General features: G+C 29.1%; 2 protein-coding genes across 2 annotated transcripts; one reads left to right on the top strand and one right to left on the bottom strand.

Moving 5' to 3' along the window:
- Nucleotides 1-4,543: 4,543 nt before the first annotated feature.
- LOC130669946 (uncharacterized) lies at nt 4,544-10,801 on the top strand. Its single transcript, XM_057473109.1, has 10 exons — nt 4,544-4,941; nt 5,034-5,199; nt 6,003-6,166; nt 6,235-6,390; nt 6,475-7,091; nt 8,181-8,304; nt 8,373-8,512; nt 8,588-8,950; nt 9,986-10,354; nt 10,445-10,801. Exons 1-10 carry the CDS (start codon nt 4,697-4,699, stop codon nt 10,585-10,587), a joined length of 2,487 nt encoding a protein of 828 aa, XP_057329092.1. The 5' UTR covers nt 4,544-4,696; the 3' UTR covers nt 10,588-10,801.
- A 1,000-nt stretch (nt 10,802-11,801) lies between these two features.
- LOC130669653 (ATP-dependent RNA helicase DHX30-like) lies at nt 11,802-17,576 on the bottom strand. The gene is made up of 4 exons (XM_057472666.1): nt 17,325-17,576; nt 17,123-17,216; nt 16,611-17,047; nt 11,802-14,894 (listed from the first exon to the last, which is right to left on the bottom strand). Exons 2-4 carry the CDS (start codon nt 17,170-17,172, stop codon nt 11,905-11,907), a joined length of 3,477 nt encoding a protein of 1,158 aa, XP_057328649.1. The 5' UTR covers nt 17,173-17,216; nt 17,325-17,576; the 3' UTR covers nt 11,802-11,904.
- Nucleotides 17,577-18,338: the final 762 nt, after the last annotated feature.

The following is an 18,338-nucleotide window of genomic DNA, read 5'->3' as shown; positions in this document are numbered from 1 at the left end:
CGAATATCGAATCGAACCTAACTATTTGATTCGATTCGACTCGCTTCGCTCGTGCCACCAAACTTACACTCGAGTATAATACCGAATTCCACAATATTATTTAAACCTAATGATTACTGATTTGAAAAATTATGGTGCTAGGCAGCAGCAGCGAGAGTAGTTCGGTGCTCGCCCCTAGATCGCGCCCAACCTCTTGTGCTGTTCCTGGTTAGATATATATTTCAGAGTTCTTATATTCTATACTTGATAATATTCTTTGCTTGCTGATGATTAATATAGGTTTTAATGCCAATTTTTCCTAAAAAATAACCAGAAATCACTTCACAGAAAAAGCTAATCAATTATATAAACTAAGATCACATGTATGTTATTTATTGTAAAATAGTTCAAAAGATTTCAACAAAAAGGAGTACTCTCTTCACGCGTACTCCTCTGTTATTGAACAGAGATTCCGAATTGTTTAGTACTCGATTGTATAAGTGGCATGGATATTTCGTATGTATCGTCGAAAATATCCGTGGCAACCACTATAGCTGTGGTTCTAAAAAAAACTTTTTTTTTAAATTACAAATTTTATTATATTTGATATCACACATATATTATAGTAAGATAGTCAATTAGAGTAATCAATAGAGTAATCAAAGTCAATCGGGACCAAGTTGACTGGTTTTCATGGAAAATAAAACAAAACGTTTTCCTTTGTCATCAACGGACATTTCGGTGCACTGAAAGAAAAGTCGATATTCATTTTAACTAAAAAGACTTAAACTATTTAAAATTAGTTATTGATACTAATGCGTCAGAATGGCTAACTATTCAATAGTTGCTCAAACTAAAAAAAAATTAATTAAAGTAACTAAAATTTTTCTGTCCCCGAAAATTGTTATTTTAACTAAAAAAATTTAGTTGATAGTACATGAATTTTAAAATTAACTATAACTTATTTTTTTTAGTGTATGTAAATAAAAATTGTTTTTATTATAACCGCTGATTTAATATAAAAGAGTTGTTATAAATATAAATCTAGTTAATGGAACTAAAATTTTGAAGTTATTGTAATTGAGTTAAATGTAGGCAGGAAAAGGATTTTTAATTTTTTTTCAAAACTTAATGATTGAGTAAATAAATGTTTTTAAATTGCAAAAAAGTTTTTATCAAAAACTTTTTCTCAAACATATTTTTTTTTGCAAAATAATTTTTTTCTAAAAAAATTATTTTTCAAAGCATTTTTTTTTTCCAAAAAATTTTTTTTCTTAATTTTTTTAGGAAACTCCAGTTGTTAAAAATATTTTGAAAATATAAATAAATATTTATATCAATTATATAAAATAAATTGGAATACTTAAACTGCACTGTCGTACAAAAATTTTCGATTTAAGCATAAAAATATGTTGACTTGAGAAAAAAAAATTTGATTCGAGCTAAAAATTGTAAGATAATTATTTAATTGCTCCAAGAAAATTTTTCTTGATTCGAGTTTTTTCGATGTAGTTATAATTCGCAAAAATATCGGATAATTTTAAAAAACATTTAGGATCAATATTAATAGCTGACAAAAGTTTTTCCTTTAGCTAATAAGGTTCTTCATTTGTACGTTATGAAAACCTAAATGCGTCTTTCAAATTTTAGTTTCTCTACACTGTAAAATATTATTGGACTCGGTGTAGTGTAAATGTTTGTGTAAAAATTGTGGTGTGAAAATTACACTAAGTATCGTATTAAATTTAGGCAGTGTGAATTAGAAATTTTTCCTCCGTCAAGCGTGTATATGTGTAATTTATGATAATTTTGCGTTTAAGGCAAATAATCATAAGAAAATTAAAATGTTCAAAACACGAGTTAATATCTAAATAATATTGCTTAAACCAAGAGAAAAATTTCTTGGGAGAAATCAAATGTATGAAGGAGAGGAAAGTCACCGGTACTAGGCAGCAGTAGCTTGAGTAGTTCGACGTCCGCCGCGAGATCGCGCCTAGCCGCTGTGAAGTGTCCCTGGCAAGATACATATCTCAGAAATGTTAAATTCATTTGACAAAGTGACATTTACATTATTGGATTGTATTATAGTTTATCCTATATTACATCAAGACATTGTTATGTATTATTAATGGTTCAATAAATAATTTATCTTTGAAAATAAACTTGAACTTTCAAAAAACAACTAATTCTAATTAAAACTTTATAGTAACATAACAGCAATTATTCCTGTTTTCTTTTTACCGTGATTGATCTCGTCAAAGGTAATGCAGGTGACGATTCAGCGATTGAATTATCAGATATTTATATATATTATTTCTTCTATCGCACTTTGCTTGAATTCTTCACCCATTCGAGATAATCCTACGATTTTAATAGCCCTTCGTATAATGCAAGGAGCTTGTAGTTGACGAAGCAGATCTACCTCTCGAATAGCACCTTGTTTAAAGTTTTCTTCCATTCTCGAATGTCTTCAGACTTTGAACCTGGTAGACTTGACCACTTATGCCTTGTCCTACCAGCCTCAATACCATATAATGATCGTTGTTGAAAATATTTATTTTCACTCAATTACTTTATAAGATTTACTCTGTAGAATATTTTTGATTTACAAGGAGCTTGTACTTTACGAAGTAGATCTACTTCTTGAATGGCACCTTCTTTAAAGTCGTCTTCCATTCGAGATAAGTCAACGACTTTGATCGCCCTGATCTCGAATGTCTTCAGACTTTGAACCTGGTAGACTTGACCACTTATGCCTTGTCCTACCAGCCTCAACACCATACACTGTTCGTTGTTGACGGTGATTATTTCACCGTGCTGAATCAGTTGTCCTGGTATATGTACACCGAAGTGTGCACCAGTAGATGTAGTAGCTGAAATATTTTGACGTTTCAAGACTCTGCTTTGAACCTTGGTCAAAACCATTTTGCTTGTTGAACTTCTTGGTACTGGTCCTTGACTATACCAACTGGAGGATTATGATCCATAGAAGTTGTTGATTCTAAAACATTTGTTGAATCATTTTTAAGGTAAAAGTCCCTATTATGAGACATATTTCAGGATGGGTTGAAGACCTGCGCTACCATTAAGACGATTTGAGGATAAAATATAATGTTAATTGCATCAAGCAATAATTTCATGATTAATCAATCAGTATTTATGTTTTGTAATAAATTTTATAATTAAAATGAGGATTTTTAAAGGGAACCTCTATGTCCCTATCTATGAGACACTAGAAAGACACATGACTCCAGTGTGTCATAGTACAGGTCCCTATTTTTGAGACACATAAAAAATTAGCAAAAACATCAAGACATCAATATTTATTATTAATGGTTCAATAAATAATTTATCTTTGAAATTAAACTTGAACTTGAAAAAAAAAAATTAATTCTAATTAAAACTCTATAGAGTCTCTATTTAATAATTGAAACCATGTGAATGGTATATTTGTACGAAAAAAAATTATTTATTTAATGGATTTAACTAAAAAATATTAATTGAATTAACTAAAAAACATTGTAATGATACTTAATATTTTTGTTTGCTTTAATGAAAAAGTTATAGATGAATTAACTACCTAAGTTCAGTTTAACAAATTAAAATTCCTAATTGAATACAAGTTTAAAAATCAGTTACATTAACTATTTATATAGTTAATTGAACTAAAAAATATTTAACACAACTACTTAGAGATATTTATAATAACTATGCATTGATGTTGTAGTAACTCCGAAAAAATAGTTGAAGCGCTATTTAACTGTCATTTTATAGTTAGATTTACTGGATTTTTCTCTCAGTGTGGGTTAAGTGCCGTACAAATTTCAGGCAGTACTAAAAAAAAACAATTTAGAAGAATTTTTTCACAATTCATGATTATAGATATTTTGGAATTAATTACTATGTTATTTAATAATGAATCAAGATATCGATTAATAAATATGTCTTATCTAATGAGATTATTTAAATGAATAATACCAACGATTTATAATAAACTAAGACTAAAACTAAGAATAAGGAAAAAAACTGTAAAAAAACGGAAGTTGAACATTTGCAATGAAAATAAAGATTATTAATAGTACCAATGATTTATAATCAAGAGTCATAACAGGAAGTTAAATATGAAGTGAATCAAACATTTAATTTATTTATTCACTAAAAAAAAATCAACTCATCACTTTAAAATCATTTACTTCTTGGAAATATTCTTGTCATAAATTGATTTTGTGATTCATTAAAAATTCAACATGATTTTATTCATCCACCTTCTCTCTTTGATACCTCTCATCTCAGATAAGATAACGAAAATAAGGTGCAGCTAACAGCTTCAAGTATTGATGAACAATAAATTATTACTCCCATTGTTTTTTAAAAAAATTTAATCTAATTATCATAAGCAAAAAATAAAATGAAGTTTTTAAGCTCATAAATTATAAAAATAATAAATTTTATCTCAATTCCATTTATAAAATTAAATAATAAAACCGGTTGATATTATTATTTTTCATCAGAATAGAGGGAGAAGCTTACTCATGTAGGATAAGGTATCTTATCAATGATAAAATGATTGTAGAATTTAGTACAACATCGTGAAGGTGTGGTACTGATCCTCTAGTTTATAAAAAATAGTTAAAGTCATCTTACTCTCGCTCTGAAAAGTTTTATTTTTACATCCAACTTTTATTGTCCGGTAATAAAAAATTATTTTGCTGTCAAGATGAGGGTGATTATTATTTTAATAAGTATTGGTATCGGAATTATTTCGCGAGTTGAAACACAAGAAAATGCCCAACGTAAATTATCAAATGGATTATTAGAGTGTTATAATAGTACACTAACAGTATTGAAAGACAATCAATTGCCCCATAATATGCATACTTTTATTGCAATCTTAAGAAAAATTGAAGATTCACCGAATCTTATTATGGATTTACGTCAATTAACTGTTTCTTTACTTCATCGGTAATTTTATTATAATTAATAATCAATTATTTAATCTTATCTATTTATCAGTTCAATAACAAATAATTGTTTTTTTTTTAATCATTTTCAAGATTTCGTCAAGATGGAATAATAGAAAATACTGAAACGAAATCAATACCTGGTGTCATACCGTTTGCGCCAGATTCATTTCAGTTCTATAAAAATGCTGCTATTTTAAAATTGACACAGGGAAACGCATTACATTTTCCAAATTCTTCTATATCTTTATTAGAACGTGTAATTATTTATTTTTATTCCATTATTATCTGTGTAAAAAAAAAATTCTACATGAAAAACTTAAAAATTTTAGACGGTTCGGATTTTAAAAAAAAATTTTTTTTGTAAATCATCAAAATCTATCTTTTGTGGGCAAGCTCTTGAAAAGTTCCTGAATTATTAAGAAATAGTTCAAAATTATTTTCTTAGCTGATTTTTTTACGAACATTGTAAAAAATTTCGGTGTAAATATAGACCCGGAGAACTTTACACGGCCGTGTAGTGTAAAATAACGGTGTAAATTTTCCTTCCGTGTAATTTTAACACGGTGTAATCTACTTTTTTTTTACACCATTCTGTGTTACTCATTATAATTTTGATTAATGAGCAACAAACGATCATTAAATATTTTTAATTACTTAATCAATAACTATATCAATTTTATTTAGATATTAAATCGTATTTCTGAATATCTCTTTTTTTTATGATTTTTATGACTATTTTTCTCAACGCAAAATTATCATGAATTATTATCATTTACACGTTTAGCGGTGTAAAAATTTTAAATTCATACCGCCTTAATTCAACACCGAATTTGGTGTAACTTTCACACCGTCATTTACACTACACCGGGTCCCAAAAATTTTTTACAGTGAAGAAATGAAAATTTTTAAAATAAACTTTATAAAAAAATTCCGATAAAGATCTAATCTGTTCAAATTTTTAAATTTCTCATCCGGAACATTTTTTGAAAATTTGAATAATTTTTTTTTTACACAGATATTAAGTATGCGCAATTTATTAATGAGCTTAATTTGTTTTAGTGTACGTTACATTTTATGTTATCAAGTAGAATTGAAATCAAAGAACGTGGAGATGAAGGAACGACATGTCAGATACAGAGTAATCAGTATCGATGGAAAAGAAATATAAATAATCCAGCTGATGGAATACTAAGTGATGTTGAAACATTATCTCCTGAGGAATTGTAACTATTTTTGTCCTGTCATGCACTTTTTCTATTAACAATTTTTTTAAAATTAAAACAAATTTTAGGGAAACAATTAAAAGCAAAAATGATGAATCTAAAGACGGTGATTTCGATCCAAATTTATTTTATCCTCCTTTGCCACCAAATCATCCAGAGAATGCGCAGCTTAGACAACAGACTACGAGTAAATGTCCATTAGAAAGTGGAGTAATTCGTACAGAGTAATTAATATATTATCAAATTATAAATTGTAAATAAATTATGTTGAAACTATTTAACTGTTAAATTGTCTAATATTGTTTTAGATGGGGCACAGTAGCTGGAGGCCCTCTACTAGCAGGAATAGCGGCAGCATTACAGCCAGAATTAATTAAAATCAGTGATTTAGTTTTCAAAAACTGGCGATCAAGTGATAATTTATCAAAAGTTCAATTAGACAATAAATGGTTCGCAACTTTAGCTGGGGATCTAGCTGAAGTAGCTATTCTTCAAGGACCTTTTAAAGATGCAAATGAACGTTTTAAAATAGGAATTGAAGGTCACTGGAACTCAACAGTATCTCCAAAATATTATTTTCTAAATGAGAATGAAAATATTGAATTTACTGCTGCTGAAGTACGTGGCGATCTTGATGGACTTATTTTAGCAACCAGTGTCATGTCTTGGTACCAAAATCTACCTTCGCTTAAGTTATCACAGATCTTTGATATGTACTACAGTGATCGTGGTGCTTTTAATATGTCGACAAGAGCTTGCAATAGAAGAGCTTTATTAACTAGTGTCGCACCAAATGATACTATTTCTCTTCAGGCTTACGCAGCATCGGAAATATTAGAGAAATCACTATCTACTACTTCAATGAGTGAAGAAGCTCTTAATAATTTTGCAGTAAAAGCTACCAATGAACTTTTTAATTTCATTCGTAAGTTATTATTTATCAATTAGTATCTCCATTTAAAAATTCGATTGAAGCCCTATTTTGTGTAATTGAAGTGAATCAAAAAAAAAATTTATTTAAGTTTAATCATTACTTTTTATTTAATCTTATTCGCTTCAATTGGATACTCTGAATAACTTTTAATAAAATAAAATAAAAAATTAAATTAAATTAAAAAAAAAATAAAATAAAAAAGGGAACCACAGTAGGTACTTACGCATGGCTTGCTCAAGATCTTCTCAAGGTCCAAGGTCAATTTTGAGCCTTGAGCAGATCTTGAGCAAGCCATGCGCAATTATTTTCAACTATAGTCTTCCTCCAGAATTGAGTTACAATCTGGCACGAATTTCTTGCGTGAGGCTTGCAGTTTAAATCTGGTCACAAGTATCTGCAGCAAGACACATACGTAGACAAAGACACTAGCAACTGTCGATCTTGAGAGCAGACTTGCTCAAGAATTTAAAAAGATTGTTATATTTTTAAATTTTAGGTTCCCTAATGTTTCATCCGCAGACGTTAAATCCGCGACGTTGTAAATCGGTAATGTGCCCTTTTTTCAAAGGTTTTGTGTGTTTGTAATTACAATAGTATGTCAACACACCCACGCTTGCAATGTTACTGAAAAAATTAAATGAGTAAATAAAGTAAATAAATTATTATAAAGTCACGGATTAGATGTCCGCGGGCAAACATTCGTAATGGTGCAAGAAATGCATCAGACACTTTTTCAGTGCACCGTGTTCAAGACATACACAAATCTTGACATAGATTTCTTGACACACAATTTTGCGAAAGACACATACATGGAAAGATTGGAACCCGACTAGTTACTGTTCTGTACCCGACTCAGTACGGTGCAGAACAGTAACCAGTCGTGTTCCAATCTTTCCGTATACGTAGAAAAAGACACTGGCAGCTAGGAGTTTTGCTCAAAATACTTACTTCATAATCTTGCTCAAACACGTGTTACTAGCGAAATTTTGAAAAATATCTGATTGATTTCAATAAATCTTTAATCGGATTTTTAAAATCAAGAATTTGATTATTTTTTTTAACAAAAAAAATTTTTTTTAGCATCATCTTTAAACAACGATCTCGCTTGTGACACAAATGTGCGTTCATTTAATCGCCTTGCTGTTGATTTAACTATTTTTATTGATACTACCTGGAAATTTCCATCAATCCAACCAATTCTTACGTAAATATTTTTTTTTATTTTTATTAAACTTTTAAATAATAAAATATTTAATATTATTTTTTTTTTAGAATTTTACTGGAAAATTCTGAAATAAATAAATACGCTAGTAACTTTACGTTAATAAATGCAGTCAATGGTGACGTACTTATCAATAGCTCAAACAGTATTTTGGACTTTTATAATTTCAATGAAACTCAATATTCTTACCGTAAGTTAATAATTTATTTTATTATAATTTAATAATTATTATTATTATTTAAATATTCAAATAAAAATATTCCAGTTACAATGAATAAAAATGGATTTGATTTACCACAAACATTCGAAATTATAAAATCAAGAGAAGAAGAAAAATTAAATAGAGAATGGGAATCAAAAATTGGTGGACAGCGATCAGAAATCGTAATAATTTTACCTTCAGCATCGGCATCCATATCTGATGGGGATAAAAATTTTTGCTTAGACAGACTAAAAACATTGAGAGAAAAAGCTCCAGACACAACTCTTCTCTTCTTGACTCCTGGTTCCAAAGACAAATGGGCTGAGTTAACACTGGACTCAATTAACGATATTGTTTCGTTTAGCAGCGGAAACATTAGAGACAATCACGCGCAAATTATGAATTTGGTCAATCGAATGAAACAAGGTACTTATTTATTTATTACGCCAATCGGCACTATAAATCATCTTAACATTAGTTGATTATAATATAATACTCGGAGAAAAATGTTGGCTCGAAACCTACCAATTTTTATTATGCTGTCGACCACACCTGAAACAGGAAGGGAAGCATCCAAAAAATTATCATGCTCATACATAAAATTATTATGCTCATACGAAAAATTATTATGCTGATACTACGTGCGAGACACTTATCGATAAGATTTAATAACAATTACTTCCATACATTATAATAATTGTGATGCGGCATAATAATTTTTTATAAGAGCATAATAAATTTTTGGATGCTTCACTTTCTGTTTCAAGTTTGGTCGACAGCATAATAACAATTGCTAGGTTTTGAGCCAACGTTTTTCTTCGTGTATACAATATATGAGATAATAGGGCTAGATTGTTATACAATATCAAATTTAACTGTGTGTGAAAGAAAATAGAGAAGATTGGTTGCTTGAAAGTTACAGTGTGTGAGCAGCTAGTATTTTAATAATCGTTTTCTAATGCAAAAGTGAAAATTCTGGTATGACCCCTGGAAGAAGTTGACATCACTATGCAGAGTTGACTAGATTGCATATCCTATTCTTAGGTCCATTTACCAGATAGTTTTTGTTGGATTTGGTGGTTTTTAGGATCCTGCATTGTCTGAGATTCATACCTATATTAATTAATTATTACACTAGTAATCTAATTTTACATAATAATAATTAATTAAAATTTTGTTGTCTTCATATCCACTACAGTTAATTAAAATAAACAAATCACAGTTTTATTGAATAAAATTTTTTTCTTCTTATCATTTAATGCTTGCTGTTAATTTATGTACAACGTTTCGTCGGTTTCCCGACTTCGTCAAGTCTTCTGTCCTTCTAGTACTTAATGAAATCGAGAAACCGACGAAACGTTGTACAAAAATTAACAACAAACATTAAATAAGAAGAAAAAATTTTTATCCAATGAAACTGTGATTTGTTTATGTATTTTAATAATAAATATTTTTGTCTAGTGCCTCGACGACTTATCAACACACAATGCGGAGCATCTTATACTTCAAGTGGATCATCAGAAGCATATACAAATTATTTAGAACCATCTGGAATAAATTTCTACCGTTTACATCCAAATTATTTTTACAAAACTGATCAAGAAAATTTACCGAGCATTAAAATTCAAAGTTACGGTGGTGCGCACTTGACTATTTGTACATCTCGGGATCCAATAAATATAAATACGACATCTTCTAATTGTGTAACTACTGATACACATTCAGAAACTATTTATTGTCAAGATCCAACATTCATTCATGAATGTAAACCTTTTTATTTATCAATTGCTGTCAATTCATCTTATAATTCTTATAGCCAATGCACTTTTGGTGAGTATCATTTTTAAATTTCCTGCATAAAAATATATTTCATGTTAATTATTTCACATAATTAAATATTAATAATAATATTTATTACAGAACCTGAACGTTGTAGATATCCAGACATGATGAAATACACAATTTCATATGAAAATCTCGTTTGTGTAAATTCCGCAAGTTCAATTATTATTTCACCAATTATTTCATTAGTAATTATAATTTTCATTTACACAAGACAATAAGAAATATATAATATATATAAATTTATTTATACGTTTTCAAATATTGATAAGAAAAAATAATTTTAAGTATTTGTATAATTTTTTTTTTACTAATATTTTTATAAAAATTTATCATGTTTATCTAAACTTTGTTAGTTTTATCAATCATATCTGATTAGTCACATCCCATTATCACCTGTTATATTTTGACTCTATTTATATTTATCTACATGTATTAAAAATATAAAAAAGCACTTAATTAAATAAATAATTAATTGATAATCTACAATATCTTTATACCTTTATACATCTGCAATACCTTCAAGTTTGTCTCCTACGATCGAAAGCTCAGGCATAACCGGTTATTAAAAACCACCAACTCAAGTCGAAACTATGTGATAAATGGACCAAGCAACAGAATATCCAACTTATGGCCGATTTCTTCATGAGAGAGATAAACTAGATTTTGTTATTTGGCAGATAAACTTATTCCGGGGTTAAAATTTCGATGGTTGTCTTCAACAAACCGACGGGTTAGCTATCCTATGGTCATGTATATATGGCTGTGAGCTATAGTACCTACTCTAGGGGCCCTCTAGACCCAAATTTTGTGTATGTACTTGAAAAATCTTTACTACCTACTTCTCCGTTCTAAAAAAAATTCGTTACTTATTATTTTTTTATGCTAAATTATCTAAAGAAAATGCCAACTATTTTAATGATATTCTTAATTGCATCTGAGATGAAAGTTTCAAATTTTGAAAAATTAATAAAAAATATTTTTCGAATGAATGAATAACTGAAAAAACACACACTGATATCAGTAAGTTAACTGCCAGGTATAAAGTCAGCCCAATATTTATCCTTAAGACAAAAATATTCAGGGGATATTTCTTGTGAAAGTATGAAAAAAAACAAAATCTCTAGTTAACTTACGTTAACTAACGGATAACTTTAATCGTAAGATAACTATGAGTGAAGAAATCGGCCATTAGTGAACTCCCTGCATGACTCAGTTCCGCTCCAATCTCAAAAAACATATCTTGCAATATTATTAATAATACTGTTAATTTTTACTAGGCATCACTAAATGAGAATTTATTTTTGTGCAATTTTCGAGCTAGAATTTTTAGTTTTAAAAATTTATAATTTATAATTTAAGGAATATCCAAATTGATGATAATGCCGATTGGCGTTCATATAAATAAATAAATCATATTTTAATTTCTATTTTATTTAAAATTTTCATATATTTTACAGATTTCAGTAATAAAAATTGGATAATTAAATTTGGTATTGAATATCTTACAGTTTCTTTTAAAAAGCTTTTACTACAGTTCATTTTTTATAGTTCTTTTTATTTTTATTATTATATTTAATGTCATCATCATCATTATCATCATCACCGCAGTCTTCTTTTTCATTGTCATCTTCAGAAATTTCAACATGTTTTTTTAACGGCTGTGGATTGTCAATATGCATCGAAGCGTCACTTAACATTTTCGCAAGTACTTGGAGCATCTCCACTTTGTAAGCTTGTACTTGATCTAATGTATCTGAATTTTTTACTTTAATAAGACCATAATTTTCTACCATATATCGTACAATACTCCACATGGTATCACGGAAAGCCAATAAAACATCAGCAGTTTCTTTGTCACAAACTAATCGTATATTTTTCCTTCCGTCAACAGTAAATATAACATTTTCATCATCATCAACACGTCCACTAATTGTTCCTTGAGAAAATAAAAATACAGTCAATGGAGAAATCATACTAGTCTCACGTATCAAAGAAGTTCTTCTTTCTTCACTGTGCGTACGTCTTACATAAGTTAAGTACGGACTTGGAAAAAATCTTCTTTTAAAATTAACACTGTCTGGAGTTATTGTCGCGCGATTATTATCTTCCATTACAAAAGTGCAAACTCCCTTTTTAACTTGGCCTTTACGTAAATCAAAATCACGGTGACAAAGTATTTGATCAAGACCAGCTAATAAAACACCTCTTACAAGTTCATCTAACTCAGCATACTCGTTTTCTTTCATAGACAAGTCATCAATATTTTCAGGTGAAGGTACCATGTGTACTTGAGCTAAATGAGCAGCATTCAATTGTCTTATTCTACTTAAAGTATACATACGATCAGGATAAAGTCGATTCTGTAAGCAAAAATCTCGTGAGGCAAATCGACCTCGTTGATTAAATGAATTCCACTGTTCGAAAAGCCAAGCGAGACTTATATGATCACTTGTTGGATGGTATTTTTCCTTTATGGATCTAATCGCGCCTTTTTGCTGAAGGACACCAGAAAATATTTCACTTTCTGATGACATAAAAGATACTACTGACAAAGTTGGTGCAACACATTGGAAAATTGATGAAAATACCATTGATTTACTCAATGTCGGATGTACAGTAAACATGGCTATTCTTTTACCTAAAGCCGTTAAATTTTCTTGATTATCAAGTGCACCAAGATTAATTAGATCTCTTACGGCAATATTGACAACATTTTTTGATGGTGGCTGTGGCATTGATCCCAAAAAACTTTCAGCTTTTTCATTACTATAAGTTTTAATATCCAGTACAGTTTTTTCTAAGGATGAACGCATTACTTCAGGCGTTGGATATGCGCTTAAATTTTCGTATTGTTTACGGGTGATCATGTGATAACTGATACCTGGTTTAACACGACCAGCACGACCCTTTCTCTGCTGAACATTAGCTTTTGAAATCCAGTAGCTGTCGATTGATGAGATGCCACGTTTTTCATGCCACCTGATTTGTCGATGGGTACAAGAATCTACAACGTATACGATATCCGTGACAGTTATTCCCGTCTCGGCGATGTCAGTAGCCAATACTATTTTTCTTATATGACTTGGAGGAGTATCAAATATTTTTTTTTGATCCCGTTGTGCTATTTTTGAATGGACTGGTAGTACCAGAATATCTCTTTTTGGTAACAATGAATATTCTTCGAGGTATTTTTTCAGTGCTGCTATTTCAGACCAACCGGGTAAGAAACAGAGTATTGCACCTGGTGGTTTAACTCTGGTTATCCATGATACAAGTTCGCCCATTTTAACGATATCTATTATCGGGCCTTCTTGCATTTTTTCAGGATCTTCAAAACTCAAGTCCCATCTACTCGGAGCTCGTAGTCCCAATTTATCAATATCTTCCATAAAGTTCATGGTTACTGGGAAGGTTCTTCCAGGCACTTCAATTACATTACAATTAAAATAACTTTGAAACAACTCAGCACTTATTGTCGCTGACATAACAATAACTTTTAAAGCTGGATTACTTTTCATAGCACGTTTAAGAAGAACCAGTAGCATATCAGTATTTATTGTCCTCTCGTGAGCTTCATCGACAATCACATGTGAGCAACCTTGGAGCGTTGGATTAAATTGTAGCTTACGCAAAAGAAGTCCTGCTGTGCAAAATAAAATTCCTGCAGGCGTGTTCGGTAATTCTTGAGATAATCTCACTTGGTAACCAATTACATCACCAAGTTGTTCTCTTCTCTCATTAGCAACGCGCTCAGCCAATGAAATTGCTGATATACGACGTGGCTGTGATACAATTATATTACAATCTGATGCAGCACCAGTTTTAGCAAAACTGTCCATTATATACTGGGGTACTTGCGTTGTTTTACCACATCCGGTATCACCTTTTATTAATAATACCTGATTATTTTCAACTTCATTTATTATTTTTTCACGAAATTCAAGAATTGGTAGATCACAGTAACCACCGTCTTCCATACGCTTCTCATATCTTATTTTCAATATTTCATTTCTTTCTTTTATTCTCTTTGGCTCACGATTAAGTGGATTAACTTTACCAACTGGATCTACTATTTCATCGTCACGAAAACCGGGTGATTCAATAAAAGGCTTGTCAGTATTTGCATCAACCAAAGCTTTGATATCATTATTGTACTTGTCAATAACAAGCCGAGCGTCATTTAATACTTCATTTTTAACAGACAATAAAACTGGCCGAAGTAATAAATTTTTGATACCCTTTGCATCATAAAGTATTGGCATACCTTTATCCAATTTTTTATGATTTTCAAGCCAGTGTAAACATTTTAATGATGCTAAGTAAGCTGACTTATTTTTATTATTTGCTAGCCCTACGAATGATGTATCCTCAGGCCACAAAACTCTAACTGTGCATGACCAAGAAATTTGTTTAGCTTTAGGTTTTTTAAACTCAAAGCTTAATGTATTTTTTTTCATATCGTTATTTACAATTTGATATATTTCGTGAAGTTTTGATTTTGGATTGGGATACATTTTTTCAATTTCTGAAATATAAAATAAATTAAATTAATCTATGAATAAATAATATTTTACTAGTTTAAAAATTTAGTTTTAGAAATATTTTTGTAGTTAAATATTCATTTGATTGATTTTATACTGATACTTTTTAATTGGTTTTTTTTTTTTTTTAGTTTTAAAAGATGAAATTTTTAAAAAACCATTGGCAGCCAAAATGAAAATCGATTTCTCATTATTTATTTATTTTCGACATTTTAAAAAATTAAGGCCGCAAAAATATTTATAAAATTTGTGAAAATGACAAGGCAAGTAATGAAAATTAGAGATAATTTCATGCAGTTTAAGGGGGGAAGCTGTACTTCAGAGTACCTTCTTTATTAAAATTATCAAAATTTGTGACATTATTAAGCATCATTTAAAGAATATTCTGCTGAATTTTCATAAAAAAATATTGAAAAATAAGCCAGTGGTAGTGGGGAGAGCCCAGTCAACTAAAAAAAAGTTTCCATGCCGTAGGCAAGATAACTCATGACTGCCTCATCTGAAATAAAAAAAACCAAAAAGATTTCTTTGGTACATAAGTTTATCTTAAATTTGAACGAAGGATTTTTTTTTTTCAATTACTACTTACATTTTAACTAAACAAAAGGAACAACTTTTGGCAAAAATCAAAGTTTTTTGATTGCAACTTTATCAAAAATTCAAAAATGAATATTTTGTTTATTCCTTCGTTCAAATCCAAAATAAACTCATGTACTAAAGAAATCTTTTTGGTTTTTAGATTTCAGATGAGGCAGTCATGAATTATCCTGCCTACGGCATGGAGATTTTTTTTTGAGGTGACTTGGTTCTCCTCACTACCACTGGCTTATTTTTCAATATTTTATTATGAAGACTTAGCAGAATATTCTTGGAATGATGCTTAATAATGTCACAAATTTTGAGAATTTTAATAAAGAAGGTACTCTAAGAAAAAAATCACAAAAATATGCTCTTTTTTTTGTATCTCAGACCAGCTTCTCCCTTTAAAAAACATTCATCTAAAATGACCTATCGCTTTCAGTTCAAAGTTATTTGGAGATAAATCGACAAAAGATGACTTCTTGAAAATTTTAAAAATATTTTCCAAATATAAATAGGTAGGGTAGAAGTACCATTTGTGGCCACTGCCCCATTTTGGGACAGTCTAGGAAGGAGGGTCTATAGTAATGTTTGTCTAAGCTTTTCTCTCAAACAAAACCTTTAAACGCAAAGTTAAGAACGAGGCTCTATGCATTACTCTACGATTTAGCAGTCGACGTTTTCATTGTTAAAAAATGTTCATTTGTTTAAGAGAAAAACGTGGACAAAGTTTCTATTTACTGCTCAAGTGCAACAAGGATAGTCCCGTTCGTCGACTTGAGTTTGATAGAGAAAAAAGCTCAGAACCCTCTTAATGAAAAAGTATAAAATAAAATTTCCATTTTAATAGTGGGATAAATGTATCTTCGAACACATTTTAAAAATGAATTTTCTCACTGCGTCTTTTACGAATTAATTTTTTTAAATTTTTCCTTGTCCAAAACTTGCTCTGTGATGGCCAAAAACGGTACCTCTACTCTATAGCTCTTCTACGATTACTAAATTCCGTAAAAATTAAATTTTTTATAAGTAAAAAATTCTAAATACTTAAATTAAACTAAAGATTTATAACAGTATCAAATAATGAGCTTGTGAACAAGTTCTATAAATAAATATAATACCTTTAATACTAAATCTTTCTCTTTTGGAATGATGCAAACTTTCATGAACGTTAGAATAATTTTCAACATTTGTCTCGACATTATCTGTATCGTTTTCCTCATTATTTTCGAAATAATTCTTAACATTCTGTTGTTTATCAACTAATCCCTTGATATCAATTTTTAAAGCAGATTTTTTCGTGTCAGTTGTCCTCATCCGGTCATCGGCGTTTATTGATCGGCTTAACAATAAATTTGTATGAAATTTTCTAGTAGACAAATAACGAATACTTTGCATACTAGTAATTCTATTATCAAACACATTTGTCTCAACGAGACATTTTTGTAAAGCTGTCTTTTCATATCTGGAACCCGGTGCATGACTTTCAAATAACCTTTTGTTAATAATTAATGACACACGTTTCTGTAAATGTCCATCTCTTGCAAGACTTGTCGGTCTAAAAAAAAAACATCAAAAATACAAATAAAAATTAATCGAAACAATTTAAATAAAATAAAATAAAATAACAAACCCATTGCAAAACGGGCCATGTCTTGAGAAAACTTTTCCGCAACTCAACATTTTAAATTAATTTTTAAATTCACTGTAGAACAAAAACGTCTAATCTAAAGAAGTTACAAAAATAAGTAAATTAGTAATAATCAATAATTATTTACATTTAATTTAAACAATTAATTATTGTAAAAATAAAGGTTATGACATTGCGGACTTACAATCATAAATATCTTTATCAAAGATTGATTGTCATCAATAGTTTTGAAATAAAATTAGTACCATTATTTTTAATAATATTTAATTTATGCCCTGTTAATTGATTAGATCAATTATTGTATATATTTAGTACGATTTTTATAAGAATTACTTTATGGGAGTCGTTGCATCAGCCATTATTGCCGAAGCACATTTTTATTTAACATCACGATCGCGGTAAGACTTTTTGAGGTTGGACCATGCAGCGGAATGAAGGTTCTCATTTCCAAATACATTGGAGTAGTTGAAAAATCGCTTGATTACGATGATATAAATTAATTACTCTAATATCTAGGGTTGCTTGGCAAAAAACTTTTAAATTTTCCCTCGAATTTCGGAAGTAAGTTTCAAGCAAATCGAATTCCAAATTGCTGAGCAAAATTATAAATAAGTAGAGTAAATAATTAAAAAAAAACAATATTTATTAAAAATGCACTTATTAATTTTTAAATTTTTGAAACGCGTTTTTTGAAATTTTATTTTTATAATTATTTACTTCATTTATTAGTAATTTTAAATTTGTCTGATGTCTGCTACATTCACACAAGATCCTGAAGTTAGCAAACAGTTACGAATTTTTGAATTTTTTTTGAACAAATAAATTACAAAAAAAAAAAAATTTAAGTATTAAGTAAAAATTTAAGTAGTCTCAATATTTTTTATAATCATGCAGTCAGAAGACAATTAACAATTTTTGGATTTTTTTCTTTCAACAAATCAATTTAAAAAAAAAAAACTAAAAGTATGCATATGTAGAAAATTGAAAAAGCTATAGGTGCAATTTTTTTTCTATAATTTATCATTTCTAAAAAAAACAAAAAATTAGCAGACATAAGATAATTTTTAAATTACATATATAAAAAAAATATACAATTAAGTTGATAAAATAAAAAAAAATGCATGTACTGATTTTAAAATTTTTTAAAAGTCCATTTTTAATTTTTTTGTTAAAAAAATTTATTTTATTATTTTAAAAT

This window comes from Microplitis mediator, chromosome 6 (genome assembly GCF_029852145.1).
Source record: "Microplitis mediator isolate UGA2020A chromosome 6, iyMicMedi2.1, whole genome shotgun sequence".
NCBI lineage: Eukaryota > Metazoa > Arthropoda > Insecta > Hymenoptera > Braconidae > Microplitis > Microplitis mediator.
Note: the sequence above shows the minus strand (reverse complement) of the source record. Positions and strands in the feature narration are given on the sequence as shown.

Excerpts from the sequence above, each read along its gene's own strand:
- LOC130669653 (XM_057472666.1), bottom strand. The coding sequence starts at position 17,172 with ATGTTGAGTTGCGGAAAAGTTTTCTCAAGACATGGCCCGTTTTGCAAT. Across the intron at positions 17,048-17,122 it reads CATGGCCCGTTTTGCAATGG|ACCGACAAGTCTTGCAAGAG; the intron begins GTTTGTTATTTT and ends TTTTTTTTTTAG. Across the intron at positions 14,895-16,610 it reads AGAAAGATTTAGTATTAAAG|AAATTGAAAAAATGTATCCC; the intron begins GTATTATATTTA and ends TTTATATTTCAG.
- LOC130669946 (XM_057473109.1), top strand. The coding sequence starts at position 4,697 with ATGAGGGTGATTATTATTTTAATAAGTATTGGTATCGGAATTATTTCG. Across the intron at positions 6,167-6,234 it reads ACATTATCTCCTGAGGAATT|GGAAACAATTAAAAGCAAAA; the intron begins GTAACTATTTTT and ends AACAAATTTTAG. Across the intron at positions 8,951-9,985 it reads GGTCAATCGAATGAAACAAG|TGCCTCGACGACTTATCAAC; the intron begins GTACTTATTTAT and ends ATTTTTGTCTAG.